Genomic DNA, 20467 nt, shown 5'->3' with positions numbered 1-20467 from the left:
ATTTAGTTTTGTCTTAATAATCTTAAAATATAGGTGTGTGAGTGTAAACTAACGATGGTTTTTTATGAATGCAAACTTAAAAAACAACAATTTGTTAATTTGAAGAGATAATTAAAAATTAACTTGAATATATGGTAAAATAAAAAACGTATGAAAATGATTTAGCTTTAATATATATAAAAATATATGAATATATAATTTTATTTACAAAAATTGAGTGAATTTTACTTATAGTATTTTTTTTTTCATGCAAATATAATGCATATATATTATATTCCTATCGATGTCAACTTTGAATACATAAGCAGAGGAATTCTACTACAAAACTTTTAGAAGTGTAGAGAATACCTTAATCACATTTTTCAAATTTATAATTTCAACTTTATATATTTTATAAAATTATGATAGCCATTATATCTTTATAAAATTATGATAGCCATTATATTTTTGAAATTGCTTGGATTTCTGTTAGTAAAAGGTTCTTAAAGTTATCAAACAATTTGCAGGTCTCACTCTATAATAGTGCTTAATATAATTTAAAAAAAACCGCATTTAACATTTTGATATGTCTAAGTCAAAAATATATTAAAAATATATATATTGTGTCTATTATTAATTTTATTATATTTTTTAATATTTTTGCCGTATCCTAATCCTGGATTTAAAAAAACTAGCGAATTTTCAAAAAAACTCAAAAAATTAGCGAATTTTCAAAAAAACGAATCCGAATGCTGTAACTTAGATTAAAACAAACCTAATGCCTTCCAAAACATATTTAACATCTAATTTGTTATCATAAGGGTTTGCTTAGGGCTTAAGATAATATAGAATTTAGTTGAATGAATAATTTTAAAAGTATTTTTTACACACTAGTCTACTTCAACGTTTATATTGAGAAGCCATTAATAAATCTAATAAAAAACCATAAAAGGAGACCAAATACCTTCCAATAACATAACATCTCAACTAATCTTTCTTTCTAAAATTACTCGACCTTTCTGAGGCAGCGAAATTTTCTGAGGAACTTCTGAGGCAAAGGTTCGGACCTCTTGAGGATAGTTGGATTTTGCTTAGGACAGATCATCTTGTGAGCTTAAACTCGGCCTGAGGTAAGCATTTCAAAAATTATTCTGTTATCTTTTTTTAATTGACTTGGAGTTGTTAAAGCGAAGGCATAGGCTTTGTAACGTTTATATTGAGAAGCCCTTAATAAGTCTAATAAAAAACTATAAAAGGAGACCAAATGCCTTCCAATAACATAACATCTCAAATAATCTTTCTTTCTAAAATTACTCGACCTTTCTAAGGCAAAGGTTGGGACCTCTTGAGGATAGTTGGATTTTGTTTAGGACAGATCATCTTGTGAGCTTAAACTTGGCCTGAGATAAGCATTTCAAAAATTATTCTGTTACATTTTTTTTAATTGACTTGGAGTTGTTAAAGCGAAGGCATAGGCTTTGTCTTATAGTTCTCGACCCTCATAAGAATGCTCACTTAGGTCTACCCTTTTCTTATTCCAAGGGTTGCAATAGATTCTGGCCATGCTGTATGCTTATGTTTAGGACTGTATTTTTGTAGGTCTGTCTACTTACACAAATTAAACTCTGTCCATAGACGACTTTACGTATTTCTGGGCACAAAAATCATTCAGATTTTAGAGTACTGTTAAGAATGCACAGAGTGATGCAAAGAAAACATAACAACAGAAGAAGGAAACAGACTATAAATATATCAAGAATTGGAATCTTTTTGGTTAATGAAAATGTCTTACAGGCTTCATAGATTTCCTGATGCAAAAATAGTGCTAACCAGCCAAAACTTCCATACCATTCTCCCTGGTTCTTCATTATTTTTATACATTTTTTGGGGTAACTGTTTCAATTATAAGTTTGTAACTAATTTCTAATTACTTAATAACTAAAACTATATTTAACTAACTAATATAAAATCTGTTATATTAAGTCTGAGCAAAATAAAAAATATTAACTTCAACATAACACTTGATATGCGTATACCTTCACATTTGCGATGTTGGCTAGGTGCACTTGGCCCACTTACTATGAAGCTAGGCACACGGAATCACCAAATATATACACAGTGCCATGGTCCCATTAACAATCAAACCCTAGGTATTTAATTGATATTAGGATGGTTACATGTGGTACTCAAATGTGAATGTGAATGATTACTGCAGAGGAGAATGAGAACCCAGGTAGGGTTTAGGGCTTCTTTACTTTCGTTGAGCTGTGTAATTATAACAAGTGGTGGTAGAGAGATATGATATTCTTGACTCCTGCATGTGTAATACTTCCACCACATAGCTCCGATGACTAGAGCTTCTTGAAGTATCTTTCACAGCTTGTGCCATAATCTGTAATACGGGCTCCAAAAGATCCAGATGTGTCAAGCCAATGAAGACTTGTAAGAGCAGACTATCGACTGTCTATAACTTGTTGTGCATCCAGATTTAGAGATTTAAGCGCTGTCAATCCAAATAGCCTTTGCAAGCCAATATAAGTTTTTTGGGTGAATGACAGGTTCAAACTTTCCAAATTTTGTAAGCCTGCCAAATGCTGGAGTCCATTGCTGCCAACTTCAGAATCTGACAAATCCAAGTTCTTCAGAGAGGTAAGCCCTTTCAAACATTCCATTTCCTCATCTCCAACTCTACAGAAATCCAAATTTAAGTTCTCCAAGTATGTCAAACCTTTAAGATGCACTAGGCCAGCATGTGTAATATTTTTATAGGCCATTTTCAAAATCTTTAAATTTTGAAGTCCTTCAAGCTTTTTGCATCCAAGATCAATTATACAGCATGAATTTATGTTGAGATACGTTAAAGCAACACAAATTTGAGAAATTTGTAGCTCCTTCAAGTTTTCCAACCCTTTTGCGTCAAGAGCCCATGCACAGTGTATTCTGGAGCCATATACCCAACTATTCCTTTAACCCTAGTTGGAAGATGGCTTGGTCTTCTGGAAAAATTTCACTAGTCCGAAATATGCTATGTTAGGTCAGAGATTTTCATCCAGAAATATGTTACCAGATCTGATATCTGTGTATAATAAGTACACGAGAATGTTGATGCAAATATGCAAAACCTCGGGCTGTGCTTGTTATTATCTGGAAACGTGCTTCCTAATTCAGAAAAATATCTCTATCCTAAATAAATGCGTGTCAAGGCTCCTGTTTAGCATATATGTATTGTGATCTCCAAACTTAGACAATTTGTGCCCCTAATGGTTGTTACTTATTTCATTATGAGACAGCTCAACATATTCTGAAACAAATTTCTTCTTTTTCCTTCCCTTGTATAAATATTCAATCTCCCCTGACCATTCTTTTGGATCTCCAAATAACTGTGTAGGAGAATGAGGAGACCCAGTATTAGCATCTTTCACCTCTGGCTTGGTCTGTAATACAACATAACCTAGCTTCTCAAAATTTGTGAACTTTGCATCATACAAGCCATTAGCCTTACCATTGTTTCCAGCAGAATGGCCTGTTACTTTACTTCCTTTTGCTGTAGGAAACTCCTGGAAATTTCTTGGTTTCCTCTTTATCTGTTTTTGTGGGGCAACATTAGCATGTTTCTCTGCTTTAATAGAGAGTTGTTGCATTGCAGATTGTACCTTAAATAGGTTTTTAAGTGAGGTAGAGTTGTAAATTGGCTTTCTCTTGGAGTTCTGGAAAGTTAAGAAGTGAAGCAGCACCCAAATCTATTACCTTTTTTGTCTCTTGCATGAGAAGCCTCAATCATACTATTATACATCTAACATACACCTTCTTCTACTTATTCTCAACAAATTTGAGGATTTTCATTTTGTTCAGGTGAGGAAAAATAGTTCTCTCTATCAGTTGCTCTCTTAGCCTGAGTAATTGCATCTATAAAATGTTCACCTAGCTCCACATCACTTCAAGATCAATGCTGTAATATCTTGTTTCCAGTTTACAATCTGCCTGTTTATCCTTATCAGCCAAAAACTCAAGAAGGTTGTTTTTATCTGGAATTCTAGCCACTGCAGTTGAGATGCATCTGAACCTTTTTTTCTCATTGTTTCCACAAGGAAATGATACACTTCAACCCAAAACTGATACATACAACAAACCAAAACAAAATGATTCACATCAGTGATGGCTCAAATATTTTGGATTCTATACTTCACCACAACAAAAAATTTCCCCCTTGATTTTGCTATAATAGCTTTGCAGCCCATCATTTGAAAGCAAGAGCACTTGAAAATATTATTATGATATTAGTATCCCCGAGGGTTAGCTCAATTGGTCATGTCCCCATTGTTAAGGCATCTTTGCTATTGAGAGGTCATGGGTTCAACTCTCTCGACACTCTCGGGGTCAGGCTTCGTGGTTCAGTTGACAGGAAGTGATCCTTTCAGGTGGATTTGCTTGGTACAAATATTTTGTGGACGTAGTGGTCACCAATCTCCAAGGTCTATGAACCACATAATTTTTTTTAATTATGATACTAGTAATACTAGTAACAATGCCATATACATTTTATCAAGAACATAGATTAGACTATGATAAGTTATAATTGAAGTGCCATAAAGATATCCATGGTTAGCTATTGGAACCCTAGGTTAATACGATGCGGTCATTTGTTATTTTAAGGTTTTGCATTCACATTCAATAAGCAACTGAAGTGGAGAGAGTACAAAAATGTTGCTGCATTAGTGTTGATGCCTCAAATCTCTCGCACTCAATGTATGCGTTTGACATCTCTCATTTTTATAGCATCCCTAGGAGGGTATGGTGGTTTAACCACCTAAGTTTTAACCTTCACGTTTTATAGTTTAGTCACATAATGTAATATTTTGCATGTTGCAACATGCCTATGCATATATTTATGTGTTCTCATTATTCCAATAACCCTCTCGTCATGCCACCATACATACACTTTTAACACATAATAAACCCCTTAAAAATGAACTCGAGACTCCTAACACATAATCATCCCCTTAAACATGAACTCAAACTTTTACAAAAAAGAAGAACTGTGACAAACAAATTATTTGTTGCCTCTCTCCTCCTCAAACATGTTTGGAACCAACCGTCAAGTTGCCATCACCCTCATGTATCCTCACATAAAAAGTAGAATTTCACCTAAACAAGTATCCTTATTGCTCCATTAGGTTGTCACATCCTCAGATTGATGGTAGAATTCCCTTGAATACCCCCAGACAACCATCCATTCTAAGTATATCTCATTGATGCTCCATGAAGTAACTGTCACTCTGTAATGTCCCCTTTTTTAGTTTCCCTTATGATGTGGCTAGGATGGGTTTCTAGGGTTGGGGACAAGTTGGTCATGGGAGCGAGATTTCGTTATCAGTGGGGCCGAAGGATTTTTGAGGAGTCTTATGGGGTTCGACAAATTTTTCTTGGCATAATTGATCATCAGGGTTGATTCCGCACAATTTATTCTTGGTTCTGCTGCATTTGGACAATTTCAGTAAAACAAGGTTATTATTGACATATCTTAATTAAATATGCTTGTAGACACAGATTTACCATTTTCCTAGATTGAAAGTGACTTTAATTAGTCACTAATTAAATAAAAAAGGGGAAAATGCTTAAAATGGCCAGAAGAGTAAAAGTGACTTAAATAAAATCAAATAAAAGTCACTTACATAAAATAAAGGGGTAGAATCTTCTAGAATGGATGTAAAATAATAAAATAAAATATTTCTAGAAGGATGGAGAGGGATCCATTTCGTATATAAAAGGAGGGGAAGCAAAATCCAAATCATTTGGGACATCTTGGAGTTGAGTAATTTTCTTATTGGAGAGGTTTGGGAACAAGGTTCTCAACTTTCAAAAGCCCCTTGATGAAAACCCTTGATTTTCTTGTTGTGAGTTGGACGAAATCGCATCCCACCTTGAGGAGATTTCACCCATAAATCTCACAGAGCTTCAATAGTATTATTAGAGATCAGATATGCAGCAAATCTGAAGATTCGAGTAAGGATCATTCAAATTCTCAAGCTGGGCATCAATGCAGTTCCAGTTTGGCAAGCCAGATTGTTAAAATTGGCAACTAGGGCCAAAATCCACGTCGGTCATCTTATTTATGGCAACTGATATTTTTCTTGGATCCCTCTCATCGAGAGGTGTAGGATTGATCTAAAGATCATCCAATTCCGATAAGTATTCATGGAGTTATGAATTTATTTGTGTTATAAGATAATTCGTCAAGGTTGGCCAACAACTAAATAACACCCACATGTGCTCAACATTTTAGTATAAAAGGAGATGACTTGAGAGTCATTTTACACACACTTCAGTCTTGATTTCTCTCCACTTGTTTTGGGTTTTAGTGGAAGAGAAATCTAGGAGGATGAAGCCCTAGTAGCAGTGAAAAGGAAAAGGCTCTACGCTGCCCTAATGGAGATTAGATCACAGCCATGGAAGGGACCTCTACGCTGCCCTAATGGAAGTCAAATCATAGCTATGGTAGATACGCTAACCTAGAGGAGCCCTTACCTCTAACGCAGTCATTCTAACGTAGCTATGGAGGAAACCTCAACAAGATATATGTTGCCTTATACGCTGGGCTATGATGCCTTAGACGCAGGGCTATGATGCGCTAGGCGTAGGCCTACGAAGCCCTAGATCAGCTTGCCAAGAATGCTGGTTGTTTGAGGGACCAAAAGGCTAAACAGGAGGGTTGTAAGTGGTGTAATGGACAACAACTAGGGAGGATTTGTTTGGGAAGAAAATCTGCAGTCCTGGCAGCTTGACGACCAAGTTTTAGGGCTGTAAAAGTGGTTAGAGTGAGCCCTAACCAGAGGACCGAGATTAAAGAAGAAGGTACAAAATTCAAGGACAAGGAGGATAGCAGATTGTTGATAAGAAAGATATGGCTATTCTATTGTTTTGATGCTTTTGCTAGTGGATAGACAGTTCTAGTTTTAGGACAGATTTGAAGGAATTCTTGAAGGTCTGTTGGAGGGCAGCAGTAAGGTGTCTTTGCAGCCTTAGATCAGCTTGCCAAGAAGGACGTTGACAGCTGAGTAAAGGGACCCTCATGTCATGACTAGGCCATGGCTAAGGCAAACATTTGAAGGGCTGTCTTAAGGTCATTTCAGGTGACCGAATTATTGGAAGGAGGGTCGTGAAGCTTTGCTAGAGGGCTGAGGCAAGGTAAGTATGTTGGGTTGTTGTAGGGACAACAACAATGTTGGGTCGCTGTAAGTATGAGGTTACAATGGGTCAGCAACAAGCATGGTGGTGCCAACAATCATAGGAGCTGTAGTTACTGACAGTGGGAAAACTGTGCTAGGAATGTGACAGCAAGGTGACCCATGAAGTTTGAATGCATGATAGTGCAACAAGATGCATGGGCAACATGATAGCATGATGGCATGCTACAACAATACAACTGGAACAACAACAATACAATTGGGACAGCAGTATGGCAAACATGGAATGGAAATGTCACTAACAGTGGGACAACAATGCTAGTAGTGTGACAACAAGGTGCAACAATGGCACATGGGACAACAAGTACATGGTGCAACAAGGTGCAACAATAGTACTTGGGACAACAATGATACTTGGTGCAACAAGTACATGGTACAGTCATGATTGGTGAACCATGATGAGATGCAGCATAGTGATGATGGGTGCTGCATGGTGCAACACGGTGAGGTGCTGCATGATGATGAGGAGCAGCACAATGATAGGTGCAACAAAGTGATGGAGTCACCTTGGAGAATCAGTTGAAGCAGCATGTCTTCAACTGAGTTCAACTACCTCATGTATCATCTTCTTAGAGATGATCTATGCTCTTATTTAGATAAGTCAAAGTGTTGACTTCTGTTGTAAATGTACTCTCTCTCTCTCTCTGTTGAACTATTGAAGAACATATAAGAAGAATTGATCAAGGGTTTCCCCACATTAGGGTTTATCCATGGCTAGAACCACATCTTGTGTCCTCTTGTCTTGGCTTGTCTTCCACGATCTATGTTTATGTTCTATCTGCAATTTACTTTAATGTTGATGTGATTGCTAAATATTGAGCTAACTGTGAAAATTGAAATAAATTTCTCTAAGCATAGAACATACCTAAAATTAACATGGTATCAGAGGTGAGGTGAAGACAAAGCCCAAGCAAGAGTGAAAGAGCAATCACCAAAGATAGTTGGGAAAGGACAAAAGGATCAATGGATTCCTCATCCCTCGTCAAATTCACCAAGGATGAAATCGAAGCAGAGAATATTATCAAAATGGCGCAGTGGAAGCTTCTGATGGCCTGCCTAAAGATCACTTGAATGGGAAGTTCGGATCTAAGGGTGGAAGGAAAGGCAAATGCCTTGTTTGTAATAAGTTCAGCCATTATGCAAAGGAGTGTCTGAATGGTAGGGGCACATCACTTGATGATGATAACAATCATTCCAGGGACATCTTCAATGATCAGAGGAATGATAGGTAATGCAGGTCATCAAGGAAATGACTGACTCTTCAAGAAAGCAAGGAGCCCCGAGTATGAAGAATCAAATGTTGTTTTTGATAAGATAAAGAAGCGTTACCTTGTATTGGCCCTCTCCTTCAAACTCTTTGGGAATCTGGCTTATTGATTGTAGTGCTTCAAGGCACTTCATCGGATAGAAGGGTGCTCTCTCTAATTTGGTAGAGATGGAAACAATTGTGGGATTATACTTGGAGTCGATGCCACCTATCCAAAAAAGGGTGTAGGGAATGTTACCCTTCAATTGGATAAGGGTAACTTGATTTATTTACAAGAATCTTTTTATGTACCTGAAAGAAGAACCTGGTGTCCATTTCGGCAATGGAAGTGATCTGAATGGAAAATGGCATCAACCCATGGTATTCATCCACCCATATTATTCATCGACCCATGGAATTTACCCATGGTATTGTAAATGGCATCCACCCGTGGTATTGTAAAATCCACCCATGGTACTCATCCACCCATATTATTCATCGACCCATGGAATTTACCCATGGTATTGTAAATGGCATCTGCCCGTGGTATTGTAAAATCCACCCATGGTATTCATTCACCGATGGAATTGACCCGTGGTATTGTAACTGAAAAATACTATAAGTAACAAGTCACATTTTGTAAAAGGACAGATTGTCCGCCACAATGTAGCCTTTACAGTTCAGAGGCATGTAGCCACACATATCTTCTCAGAGATAAGCTACCATCGCCCTAGCTAGTTTATTTCCATTACTGTTTGTAAGCATATTTCAGTATTTTACATTAATGAAATGAAGTATTATTTCTGCTGCATATCTGTGTTTATGGTTATCTCTGTAATTTGTTGCGTTCCTGTTTAAGTCCGGATCAGTGGTATCAGAGCAGGTTATGATTCCATGGGAATGAGGGTTTGATGCATATTTCAGTTTCAAATTTTGCAGCAATATTCAACAAACTTCAGGCATGTGCTTCAACCTCCATAGAGCACTTTCTTGGGTCAAGCAGGAAGAATTTTTCATTTTTCATTTTTTTGCAGGAATTTTTTTGGGCGACGACTTTGCAGATCAGATCTGAAACATTTGGTACAAAATTTACAAAAAAAATACCAGATCCGGATTCCTCTCGAAAAATCACCCAATTTCAAAAAAAAAAAGGGTCGAATCGGAGTTCGGATGTGGGAGATATCGCTGATTTAAAATCAGCTATTTTATCAGAATTTTTGTGACGACGGAACTGTTGCAGCGCAAATCTGAGATCTCAGAGTGTCCAGATATTGATTTCCAACTCGTGGGAAGATGCAAAATGATCCTTCTGCTTCTAAAAATAGGTTATAATAAATATTCTAAGTTATATTGGCCGAGTTATGTCCATTTTAACTTTGGAGCAGCATTCGGAGTGGGTTTCCATTGGAGACATGCCCTCCCACCCCACTTTAGTAGGCACCTGCTTCACATTCATCAGTTTCAATATAGCAGCATTCGACTTGGGTTATTTGGAGACATGACCTCCCACCCCAGGCTATGTAGGCACTTGCTACTTGATCAGCAACCAACATCATGCTTATGGGTCAACCGCATGAAATCCTTGTCATCGAAGTCCATTTGCTAGGCCGCACACTGTCAGAATCACAGTTGGTCACAAGCATTACAGGGTATCTCTATCCTCAGATCTTCATTTATCAGGGTTTTGGGTTAACCACATAAAACCCTTATCTTCAGTGGCTCTTCATATTCCATAAAGGCTTCACAGGAGGGAACTTTACGCAATGGGGACCATTGCTTCTTAAGGAGGGAGGAATGATCTGAATGGAAAATGGCATCAACCCATGGTACTCATCCACCCATATTATTCATCGACCCATGGAATTTACCCATGGTATTGTAAATGGCATCTGCCCTTGGTATTGTAAAATCCACCCATGGTACTCATCCACCCATATTATTCATCGACCCATGGAATTTACCCATGGTATTGTAAATGGCATCCGCCCGTGGTATTGTAAACTCTAACCATGGTATTCATTCACCCATGGAATTGACCCGTGGTATTGTAACTGAAAAATACTATAAGTAACAAGTCACATTTTGTAAAAGGACAGATTGTCCGCCATAATGTAGCCTTTACAGTTCAGAGGCATGTAGCCGCACATCTCTTCTCAGAGATAAGCTACCATCGCCCTAGCTGGTTTATCAAGTATTACTATTTTAAATAAAAGTTTCTTTGTGGTTTTGTTTATTTGGCATTCTCCTCTTTTTCTTTTGGCAATTCAATTTTTCAGATCTTGGGGGTCTCTACCCCAAGATCCATTTCAATTTTTCAGATCTTGGGGGCCTCCTCCCAAGATCCGGATCAGGAAGTCAAAGGTTTCAGGGTGGCATTCATCGATGGAAAGGTACATGTTTGAAAATAAAATTTTCAAAGATGCTTTTACTCATGGGTTTAGGGTTGGAAATTTGTATCAAGTTGCAAGATGGTCCATTGGGGACCATGTCAGTTGACACACCTCATCTATAGCACCGCAGGTCTGCTTATTCTGGGGTCCTACCTAATGTGAGTCAGATAGTGTCAGGGATGCTTGAATTCAAGAAGAACATGAAGGTACATGTTAGAGATGTACCGAAGGAAAATCCTACAAGGGGACCATTCCCCTCATGTAGAAGGTCCACAGGTTTGGAACAACCCGAGGGGTTTGATATTCATGATCGAGAATCTCATGTATGCAAGTGGAAGAAAGCCCTCTATGGCTTGAGGCAAAACACCCCGGGCTTAGTTTGAGAGGATTGATAGCTGTTTGATGAAGCTGAGATTTACTAGGAGTGAAGTTGATCCAAACCATTTCTTGAAGGTTGTGGATGTAATGATGCCGGGCCAGATTTGGGAAATGCCTCTGAGTTTCATAAACTAATTCGCTTTGATGTTCTTGGTGAACTTTCGTCCAGATATATGTTTTGCAGTTAGCATGTTGGGCTCATATTTGGTTGAGCCTCACTGGATTGGTGCCAAGAATCTTCTAAGATATCTTCAGGGCACAATCTCGCATGGATTGAGATACACTGCCAGAAATGTGAAGCTGCATGATTATTCGAATGCTGATAGAGCAAGCAGTGTGGAGGATCGCAAGAGCACTTCTGAGTGTTGATTCTCTTTGGGTTCTGCTTGATATCCTGGATGAGCAGGAAGAAGAAGATGATTTCTTTGAGCACCGCTGAGACCGAATACATAGCTACGAGTATGACCTCGTGTGAAGCTGCTTGGTTGCGGAAGCTCTTCAGTGAGCTGTTTGTACACATGATGGATACCACTGTGATCTTCTGTGTCAACCAGGGGGGATTCGATTGTTGAGGAATCCCGTATTCTATGATTGCTCCAGCATATAGACATCAAATACTACCTTATCTGGGATATGGTACATCGATGAGCAAGGAGGCTCCATTGCATTGAGACTGATGTACAGGTCACAAACATTCTGTCGAAGCCCCAGGGAAAGGTCAAATTTGTGACTTTCTCGAATGACTTGGAGCCATTGAGAGACCCTCTTATGAGGGTCTTGCATGTTGCATGCATTAAGCTCTAGGAGCTCTGGGGGGCTTGGGGTACTTCTTGGAGCAACAAGCGACCATAGGGCGACTCACCCTCCCCTAATGGTGCGTTGTGTACAAGGTGAATGGTTCAGCCTTCCCCTGCGATACCCCGTGGCGACTTAGGGATAGGATGAGTGGTTCTCTTATCGAGGCATCCTACCCATGCAGTCTGGGACTCATGGGAAGTACCTCTCATTTGATCAATGAGCAGGGAAACTGGGTTAGGGACCATAGTAGTACTATTGATGGACACATTGTTGTATCTACCGTACTCCCTATACTAGGATGACCTCAATTGATCTGGGATCAGTATGAGTGGTTTGAGACACTCTCTTGTGATATTGATCTGGGATCAATGAAATTGACTTCAGGTTAGTAAGAGTGATATGACTCACTCTCTTGGAACTGATCTGGGATCAGTAAGAGTGGTATGACACACTCTCTTCATATGGAACTAACTTCGGGTCAGTAGAGAATGGTATGCGGCATTCTCAATCAATTCTTCTTCTTCATGGTTTAGCATAGTAGAGCAGTGCAGGGTACTGATGGCAGAGATAGTACAACTTGGCAGATGGATCAGCGGATGGAGTTCTCCCTAGTTGAGAGGCAGTGTTAAAATTGGCAACTAGGGCCAAACTCCATGTGGGTCACATCTTATTTATGGAGGCTGATATTTTTCTTGGATCCCTCTCATCGAGAGGTGTAGGATTGATCTAAAGATCATCTAATTCCGATAAGTATTCATGGAGTTATGAATTTATTTGTGTTATAAGACAATTCGTCAAGGTCAGCCAACAACTAAATAACACCCACATGTGCTCAACGTTTTAGTATAAAAGGAGATGACTTGAGAGTCATTTTACACGCACTTCACTCTTGATTTCTCTCCACTTGTTTTGGGTTTTAGTGGAAGAGAAATCTAGGAGGATGAAGCCCTAGTAGCAGTCAAAAGGAAAAGGCTCTACACTGCCCTAATGGAGACTAGATCATAGCCATGGAAGGGACCTCTACGCTGCCCTAATGGAAGTCAAATCACAGCTATGGTAGATACGCTAACCTAGAGGAGCCCTTACCTCTAACGCAGTCATTCTAATGCAACTATGGAGGAAACCTCAACAAGATATACGTTGCCTTATACGCTGGGCTATGATGCCCTAGACACAGGCCTATGATGCCCTAGATGCAGGCCTACGAAGCCCTAGATCAGCTTGCCAAGAACGATGGTTGTTTGAGGGACCGAAAGCCTAAACAGGAGGGTTGTAAGTGGTGTAATGGACAGCAAGTAGGGAGGATTTGTTTGGGAAGAAAATCTGCAGTCCTGGAAGCTTAGACAGCCAAGTTTTAGGGTTGTAAAAGTGGTTAGAGTCAGCCCTAACCAGAGAGCCGAGATTATAGAGGAAGGTACAGAATTCAAGGACAAGGAGGACATCAGATTGTTGATAAGCAAGGTATGGTTGTTTTATTGTTTTGATGCTTTTGCTAGTGGATAGACAGCCCTAGTTTTAGGAAAGATTTGAAGGACTTCTTGAAGGTTTGTTGGAGGGCAGGAGTAAGGTGTCTTTGCAGCCTTAGATCAGCTTGCCAAGAAGGACGTTGATAGCTGAGTAAAGGGACCCTCTTGTTGTGACTAGGCCGCAGCTAAGGCAACATTTGAAGGGCTGTCTTAAGGTTATTTCAGGTGGCCGAATTATTGGAAGGAGGGTCGTGAAGCTTTGCTAGAGGGCCAAGGCAAGGTAAGTATGTTGGGTTGCTGTAGGGATAGCAGCAATGTTGGGTTGCTGTAAGTATGTTGGGTTGTTGTAGGTTACAATGGGTCAGCAACAAGCACAGTGCTGCCAACAATCATAGGAGCAACAATTACTGACAGTGGGACAATTGTGCTAGGAATGTGACAGCAAGGTGACCCATGAAGTTTGAATGCATGATAGTGCAACAAGATGCATGGGCAGCATGATAGCATGATGGCATGCTACAGCAATACAACTGGAACAACAACAATACAATTGGGACATCAATATGGCAAACTTGGAATTGCAATGTCACTAACAATGGGACAGCATTGCTAGTAGTGTGACAACATGGTGCAGAAATGGCACATGGGATAGTAAGTACATGGTGCAGAAAGGTGCAATAATAGTACTTGGGACAACAATGATACTTGGTGCAGCAAGTACATGGTACAGTCATGATTGGTGAGGCTTGATGAGATGCAGCATAGTGATGATGGGTGCAGCATGGTGCAGCACGGTGAGGTGCAACATGATGATGAGGAGCAGCACAACGATAGGTGCAGCAAAGCAATGGAGTCACCTTGGAGAATCAATTGAAGCAGCATGTCTCAACTGAGTTCAACTACCTCATGTATCATCTTCTTAGAGATGATCTATGCTCTTATTTAGATAAGTCAAAGTGTTGAATTCTATTGTAAATGTTCTATTTCTCTCTCTGCTGAACTATTGAAGAACATATAAGAAGAATTGATCGAGGGTTTCCCCACGTTGGTGTTTATCCCTGGCTAGCACCACATCTTGTGTCTTCTTGTCTTGGCTTTTCTTCTGCGGTCTATGTTTATGTTCTATTTGCAATTTACTTTAATGCTGATGTGATTGCTAAATATTGAGCTAACTGTGAACATACCTAAAATTAACACAGATCCAGTGTGGTAGCAGATATGTTTTGAGGCCGGATCCAGTTTGCAGCAGTTGAGGTTTTATCTCAGCTATTCTCCAGTTATTCATATGGCCATGTAATATTGATTTTATATTAATATAATAAAAGCTGGGATTTGCTGCATATGTTTCATTTTTTGTCGAATATTTTATCATTGTTGGTTTCCGGGTTTTATTTGTTTTTGCATATTGGTGTAATCTTTGTGGATTTTTGATTAAAAATTAATGACATAAATTTTATAAAGGAAATTCCCTGTAATCTAATGAAGATATCCAGGCGGGATATTACAGGGGTATCAGAGCTGGTTTTCCTGCCAGATTGAGCGTTTATTGCAGATTAATTTCAAGTTGAGATCATGGATTAATTTTGAAGCTCAAGCGAGGGTTTCAGGAGAAACTAACATTCAGTGATCCTCCATAATCACCCTAGCTAGAACCTCATCAATTTTGGTTGTTCCCTATAGCCTCCCTAGTTGGCTTAATATTGTGAAGATTTTCCAGTGTTGAAGGAGATGAATCAAATTTTCTTTATAGGTTGGATTTACTTGTGGTAGCTGAGTAGTGATGTAGGAAATTATTCAAGAAAGCTAAACTATTTTTGGAGTCACCATCTTCCTCAAGGTTCAAGTTATTTAGAAGTTGAGATCCACCCCATGGAAGAGCAAAATTATCTATTTATGAGGGCTAAAATTGCATTTCTCATTGAGGTTGAGTCTTTTCTTACTTAAGGGCCAAAATCTGTCTTTGAAGCAGGTTGAATTCACAAATTCTTGGGAAATCGAGGCTTAGTGTCTAAAGAGGCCAAATGTATCCACCCATGGTGTGAAACTATCGAAATGCTATAAGACTGAGGCCGAATATACTCTGGTGTGAATTGCTATATGATTTTGTCATCAACGTGCAAGCCAGTATGAGCAAAGATTATGGAGAGAGGGTGCCAGCATGTGCAAAGGGAATAAATTATTAGAAAGATGCTGAAGATCGAGCTGGGTTAAGGATGAGATCTACGAAGGGGCCAAGTCTATGTATTTTGCGAGCTTCAATTGTTGGATTCGTGCACACTCAAGTGGCCATTTATTTCAGTAGAATGACCAAAGCAAATTGTTGAGTGTAGGAGTAGAACAAAGGAGTCACATTACTAATTATTGAGTTGAGTCAATTGCATGATAGCTGGGGGATGAATTTACAGTGAATGTCTTGGTGGCTGTCCGCCTGAGACACTTCAAGTATACTATAAAGATGTAGCATATCCCAACATAAGCATAGAAATTGTTATATCAGGTTGAGTTTATAATCGTGCACTCAAATTGTTACCCTGGGTGGGATTCACAATCACCAGGACCAAGGACCTGTCCAAATTTCATCATGCAACGTCTAAGTTCTTTATTGATATTTTGGGTGGAGTCATAATCCTGTCACCACGATAGAGAGCTGCATTTCTTATCACATGGACGGAAGGGGAACTTCTACAGAGCCTAGCAGTGATAGGGACTCACTTGAAAGTTGAGTTGCTGAGGCCGAGTTTGAAAATTTAGTATATCGTTAGTTGAATTTGAGTCAAGATACAGAGTAGAAGTTGGTTTGGTGAGTTGAAGACCAAGAGTTGTACAATGGTCAATGCCAGTGCGCTGTTGCAGATCCGTAGGTTGAAGCTTGTGAGATGGATCGAGCAAACTGTAGTTGCTTGTGTATGAATAGTACTGATTGTTGATGCCTATGCGTGGCTTACGAAGCTGAATTTGTTGGAGGAAAGTATGAATTAAGTGGCTTAGTCTATTGTTGAGTCGAGTTTGCAAAGTACGCGACGACGAGGATTGATCTGCACGCTGAGAGTGTGCAATCTATTTTTTGAGCATTGTCAATTGGTACTCGAGTGCCATGTATACAATATGACTGGAGCTCACAAAGAACACCTGTCGCTGATAGATAAAGCATTGATCCTGAAAAGTGATAACAATCCTAAAATGATGTAGAGGCAGAGTATGGAGAGGGGATTGATGGCTAACACTATGTTGTTGTAGATGTCTAGTTCGGTGATTGTTGGCCAGAGTATTTAATTGTTGTTGTTTTAGGGGTTGCCATAATAATGAATTGCTGAATGTATAGTTGGTTGAGAGATGTATATTCTGGCAGCGTGCTAGAATGTTATGGTTGTCAGTGCAAATGTGTATGGATGTGTAGATGTGAAGTGTATTGATAGTTGTTGAGTTTGTGATGCAAAGTTCCTAAAGAAGGTAAAGTCTATTATCAATTGGAGACTGAGTGTTCACCATCTTCAAGGGCCGGGTATATTCTATTTTTATGGGGACGAGTTCTCTACTTGAAGCCGAGTGTTGTAGCAGACGACTGTGCTACTTCTTGAGGCAAGTCTGATCATCCCTGTATCACTGAAGTGTGCTAGATTTGTGCCTAGGTTTATCAATTGCCTTTCATCCATTGCTGTTTGCAAATCAAATGTTTGACAAAATCTCTGTGCACTAAATGTTGAAGAAACTCCTCAAAGAAATAATTTTAGCTTTGGTATAATCATTTGCCAGTTGAATATCAAGCTTATTAATCATCAGGAAGCCTGAGTTTCTTTGCTGTTGTAATCCTGTAGAAGGCCAATCATTCCTCATGGTCTAGATTTGGGTTTGACACCTTGATGTAATTTAATGTTAATCTTCCTTGCAAGTGTGGATGTATTGCTAAGAGAACTTTGTTGATTGAGCTAGCCCAAAATGTAGAGTATAGGACATAGGTTGCTACATTGTTTCTAGCTAACAGTGAGATCAATATATTCCTCAAAAAAATTTGATTAGATTCATTGTTGCTGTAGTTTCTGCTGCTATTGGCTGAGTTTGGTTGTTATTATGACATCCAATAATTGTATTGCTATGTGTCTGTACATTCAGATATGTATGTTTCTATGGTGTCATACTGTCATAGTTGTTGAGTAGTGCCAGGATAGAGTGTGGCTGTTGAGTCACATATTTTGTCGTGGCAGAGTTGAGTTACAGAGAGGTTGCATGTGTTTTTGGGTCAGAATATTGTTGAGTTGATTTGATTGTGTGAGATGAAATTGATTATAGAGGGAAGTTACTGGAGCATAACATGTCCTGTCATTGAACTGCTATTCGAGAGTACATTTGTTGAGTCATCTTCTGTATTGTTGCTACTATAAAGTGTTGATGTGAGTTATTGAGTAAGTTTGTTGCTAGAATAATAGAGGAATTTGCAGGTTGCAAATTTATTAGCCCATGGATGAGTCATTGAGGCAATTCGTAGCCCATTGTGTAGAACCTCTCGTTAGAAGAAATTTGATGAGGAAAATTTTTTAAGGGCTCAAATCAGGGAAGGATGAGGAGCCAAAGTGAAAGCAGTCTCCAAAACTCCAAAGGAAGAGCAAAAATCAAATGAGAAGAGAGCAGTTTGTTTCACATGTCAGGAAGCATTAACACCATTTCATAGATGTAAAGTTACAGGGGATAGAGAAGCAGATGAGACCATAAAAATTGAAGTAGAGCAAGAAATGGAAAGGAACTCAAGTCAACTGATTTTGGGAAGGGTTGAAGGGTCCATGGTTGGACAGGAGTTACATGCGGAATGCTCTAACTAGCATGATCTCAAGGGGGGCATGACCCAGAAATGGCTGTATCACATCATGAGGATCACGAGTCTACTCTTTTGGAGAGCCCATTGAAGGTTTAGGTGATAGTAATGGATGAGATGGGGTCCTTTACTATAGTTGAGTCCATTGATTTTCACGAGGATACCTTTGAAGAGCATGAACAATCATATGGAGTTGATGATAACAACCCACCTGTGCATCCATGTTTAATGGCTGAAGGGGATGAGCAACAAATTGGCCCCATATGTGAAGAAGACCAAAGAGTACATTTAGGGATTCTTGCAAGATGAGCTACTAGTGATCCAGCATGAAAAACACATAAAGAAGTGTGAGTCAGATGAGGAGGATGATATGCATAGTATGCATGATGAGCCATCTTTAGAGAGCTAGTTGAAGGCTCAAGTTGGAGACATGGTGGAGATGGTTGAGTATCCATCTTTGGTTAAATTCCACCCATTGATGAGGTGCAAATAGATGCAGAGGCAACTAGCAGGGATGTAGTACTTTCAGACAACAGCCACTGGGAAAAGATTGAGCATTTTAGGACTGATCTTATGGCATTGAAGCAAAAGATCTAAATAGTACGAGGCACCATCTTGCAACAAAACAGTAAAATTAAGGAGCTTAGAGTGGTGTGTGCCGAGTTAGCGCTGAGTTGTCTAGTGTTGAGGGGCAGCTAAAGTCCCTAGCAAAGCAGCAAGAGGAGTACATTTGGGAGTTCCAAAGCAACCCTCTTTAAGAGTACATAGATAGGGCTTGCAGCATTACCATACCAACTCTATACATTAGGGAGAGAGGGGCAGAGTTTCTGAGACAGATCATGTTGGTTGACCGGGCAGAGCAACATGAGTTGACCATGGAGCAACAATGGCATGGTGGACTTACTCCATGCACAAATGTTCATGCATTTCATCTTTCCCGAATGGATTAGCAGGAGATTACGAGTTGGTATCCTATTGATGGGACGATTTTTGGGAGGACATCTTTGGCCGAAAGTATAGCACAATTGGAGCTGTTAGGTATGGGAAATGATGATTGGCCATGGTGGCATTGGGATCCAGGTGGATCTATTGATGGCAGGATGAGTCAGAGTGGTTTGGGATCCAGGCATTGAGGGATCCATTCATGGTTGGTTGGCATGGAGGCATGGTGTCGCACAATGGTTTGTATGGGATCCTAGTATCGGTGTACAAATGTCTCGACAGTGGTTAGATGATGATTACTTGAGGGAAAACAATCTTGGTGTGGGAGGACTTGTAATGTCTACATTTCAGTCTCCCTTATGATGCGACTAGCACAGATTTCCATGGTTGGTGACAACTTGGTCATGAGAGTGAGATTTCATTATTAGTGGGCCTGAAGGGTTTTGGAGGAGTCTTACAAGGTCTAATGGAGTTTGCTTGGCACAATTCATCATCAGGGTCAATTTCACACAACTTATTCTTGGTTCCATTGCATTTTGACAATTCTCATAAAATGAGGTTATTATTAAGCATACCTTAATTAAATACACGTAAGGTGTCATTTTGGGAGTAATATTTGATGAAAAACCTTAGTGTAATAGCTCGTTGGAATCGAAACGAAGAGATCTATAGGATGGGATGGTGAAAAGTAATTTTCAATGGCCAGAGAGATCGTAGAGGCGAAATTACGATTTTCCTAGATTAAAAATGACTTTAATTTAGTCACTAATTAAATAAAAAGGGGGAAAATGCTTAAAAAGGCTAGAAGAGGAAAAGTGACTTAAATAAAATAAAATAAAAGTCACTTAGATAAAGTGAAATGGAGAATCTTCTAGAATGGTGATAAAATAATAAAATAAAATGTTTTTAGAATGATTGAGAGGGATCCATTAGATTTATAAAAGGAGGGGAAGAAAATCATTTGGGACATCTTGGAGTTGAGTAATATTATTTTTGGAGTGGTTTGGGAACAAGGTTCTTTACTTTCAGCAAGCCCCAAGACAAAAACCGTTGGGTTTATTATTGTGAGTTGGATGAAAACCCAACCCCTAATTGAGGAGATTTCACCTAGAAATCTCATGGAGCTTCAACGGTATTATTGGAGATCAGATTTGCAACAGATCTGAAGATTGGAGTAAAGATCATTTAGATTCTCAACTTGGGCATCAATGCAGTTC

The 20467-nt window shown here is 39.1% G+C and overlaps 1 protein-coding gene across 2 annotated transcripts in view; it reads left to right on the top strand.

Moving 5' to 3' along the window:
* Nucleotides 1–20467, top strand: part of LOC149204007 (glutamate--tRNA ligase, cytoplasmic-like) — a 70888-nt gene that overhangs the window by 33950 nt on the left and 16471 nt on the right. For both annotated transcript variants that reach the window (XM_089394599.1, XM_089394600.1), the window contains one exon: nucleotides 2538–2628. Coding sequence is in view for 1 of the 2 variants with exons in the window: in XM_089394600.1 (XP_089250726.1) it covers nucleotides 2538–2628 (91 nt within the window). In the remaining variant the exon portion in view is untranslated. The remainder of the gene's footprint in view (nucleotides 1–2537; nucleotides 2629–20467) is intronic.

Source organism: Pinus tabuliformis, chromosome 1_2 (genome assembly GCF_031772625.1).
Source record: "Pinus tabuliformis cultivar Carrire ecotype Pingquan chromosome 1_2, CPIR1, whole genome shotgun sequence".
Taxonomy (NCBI): domain Eukaryota; kingdom Viridiplantae; phylum Streptophyta; class Pinopsida; order Pinales; family Pinaceae; genus Pinus; species Pinus tabuliformis.
This window is presented reverse-complemented; position numbering and strand designations above follow the sequence as displayed.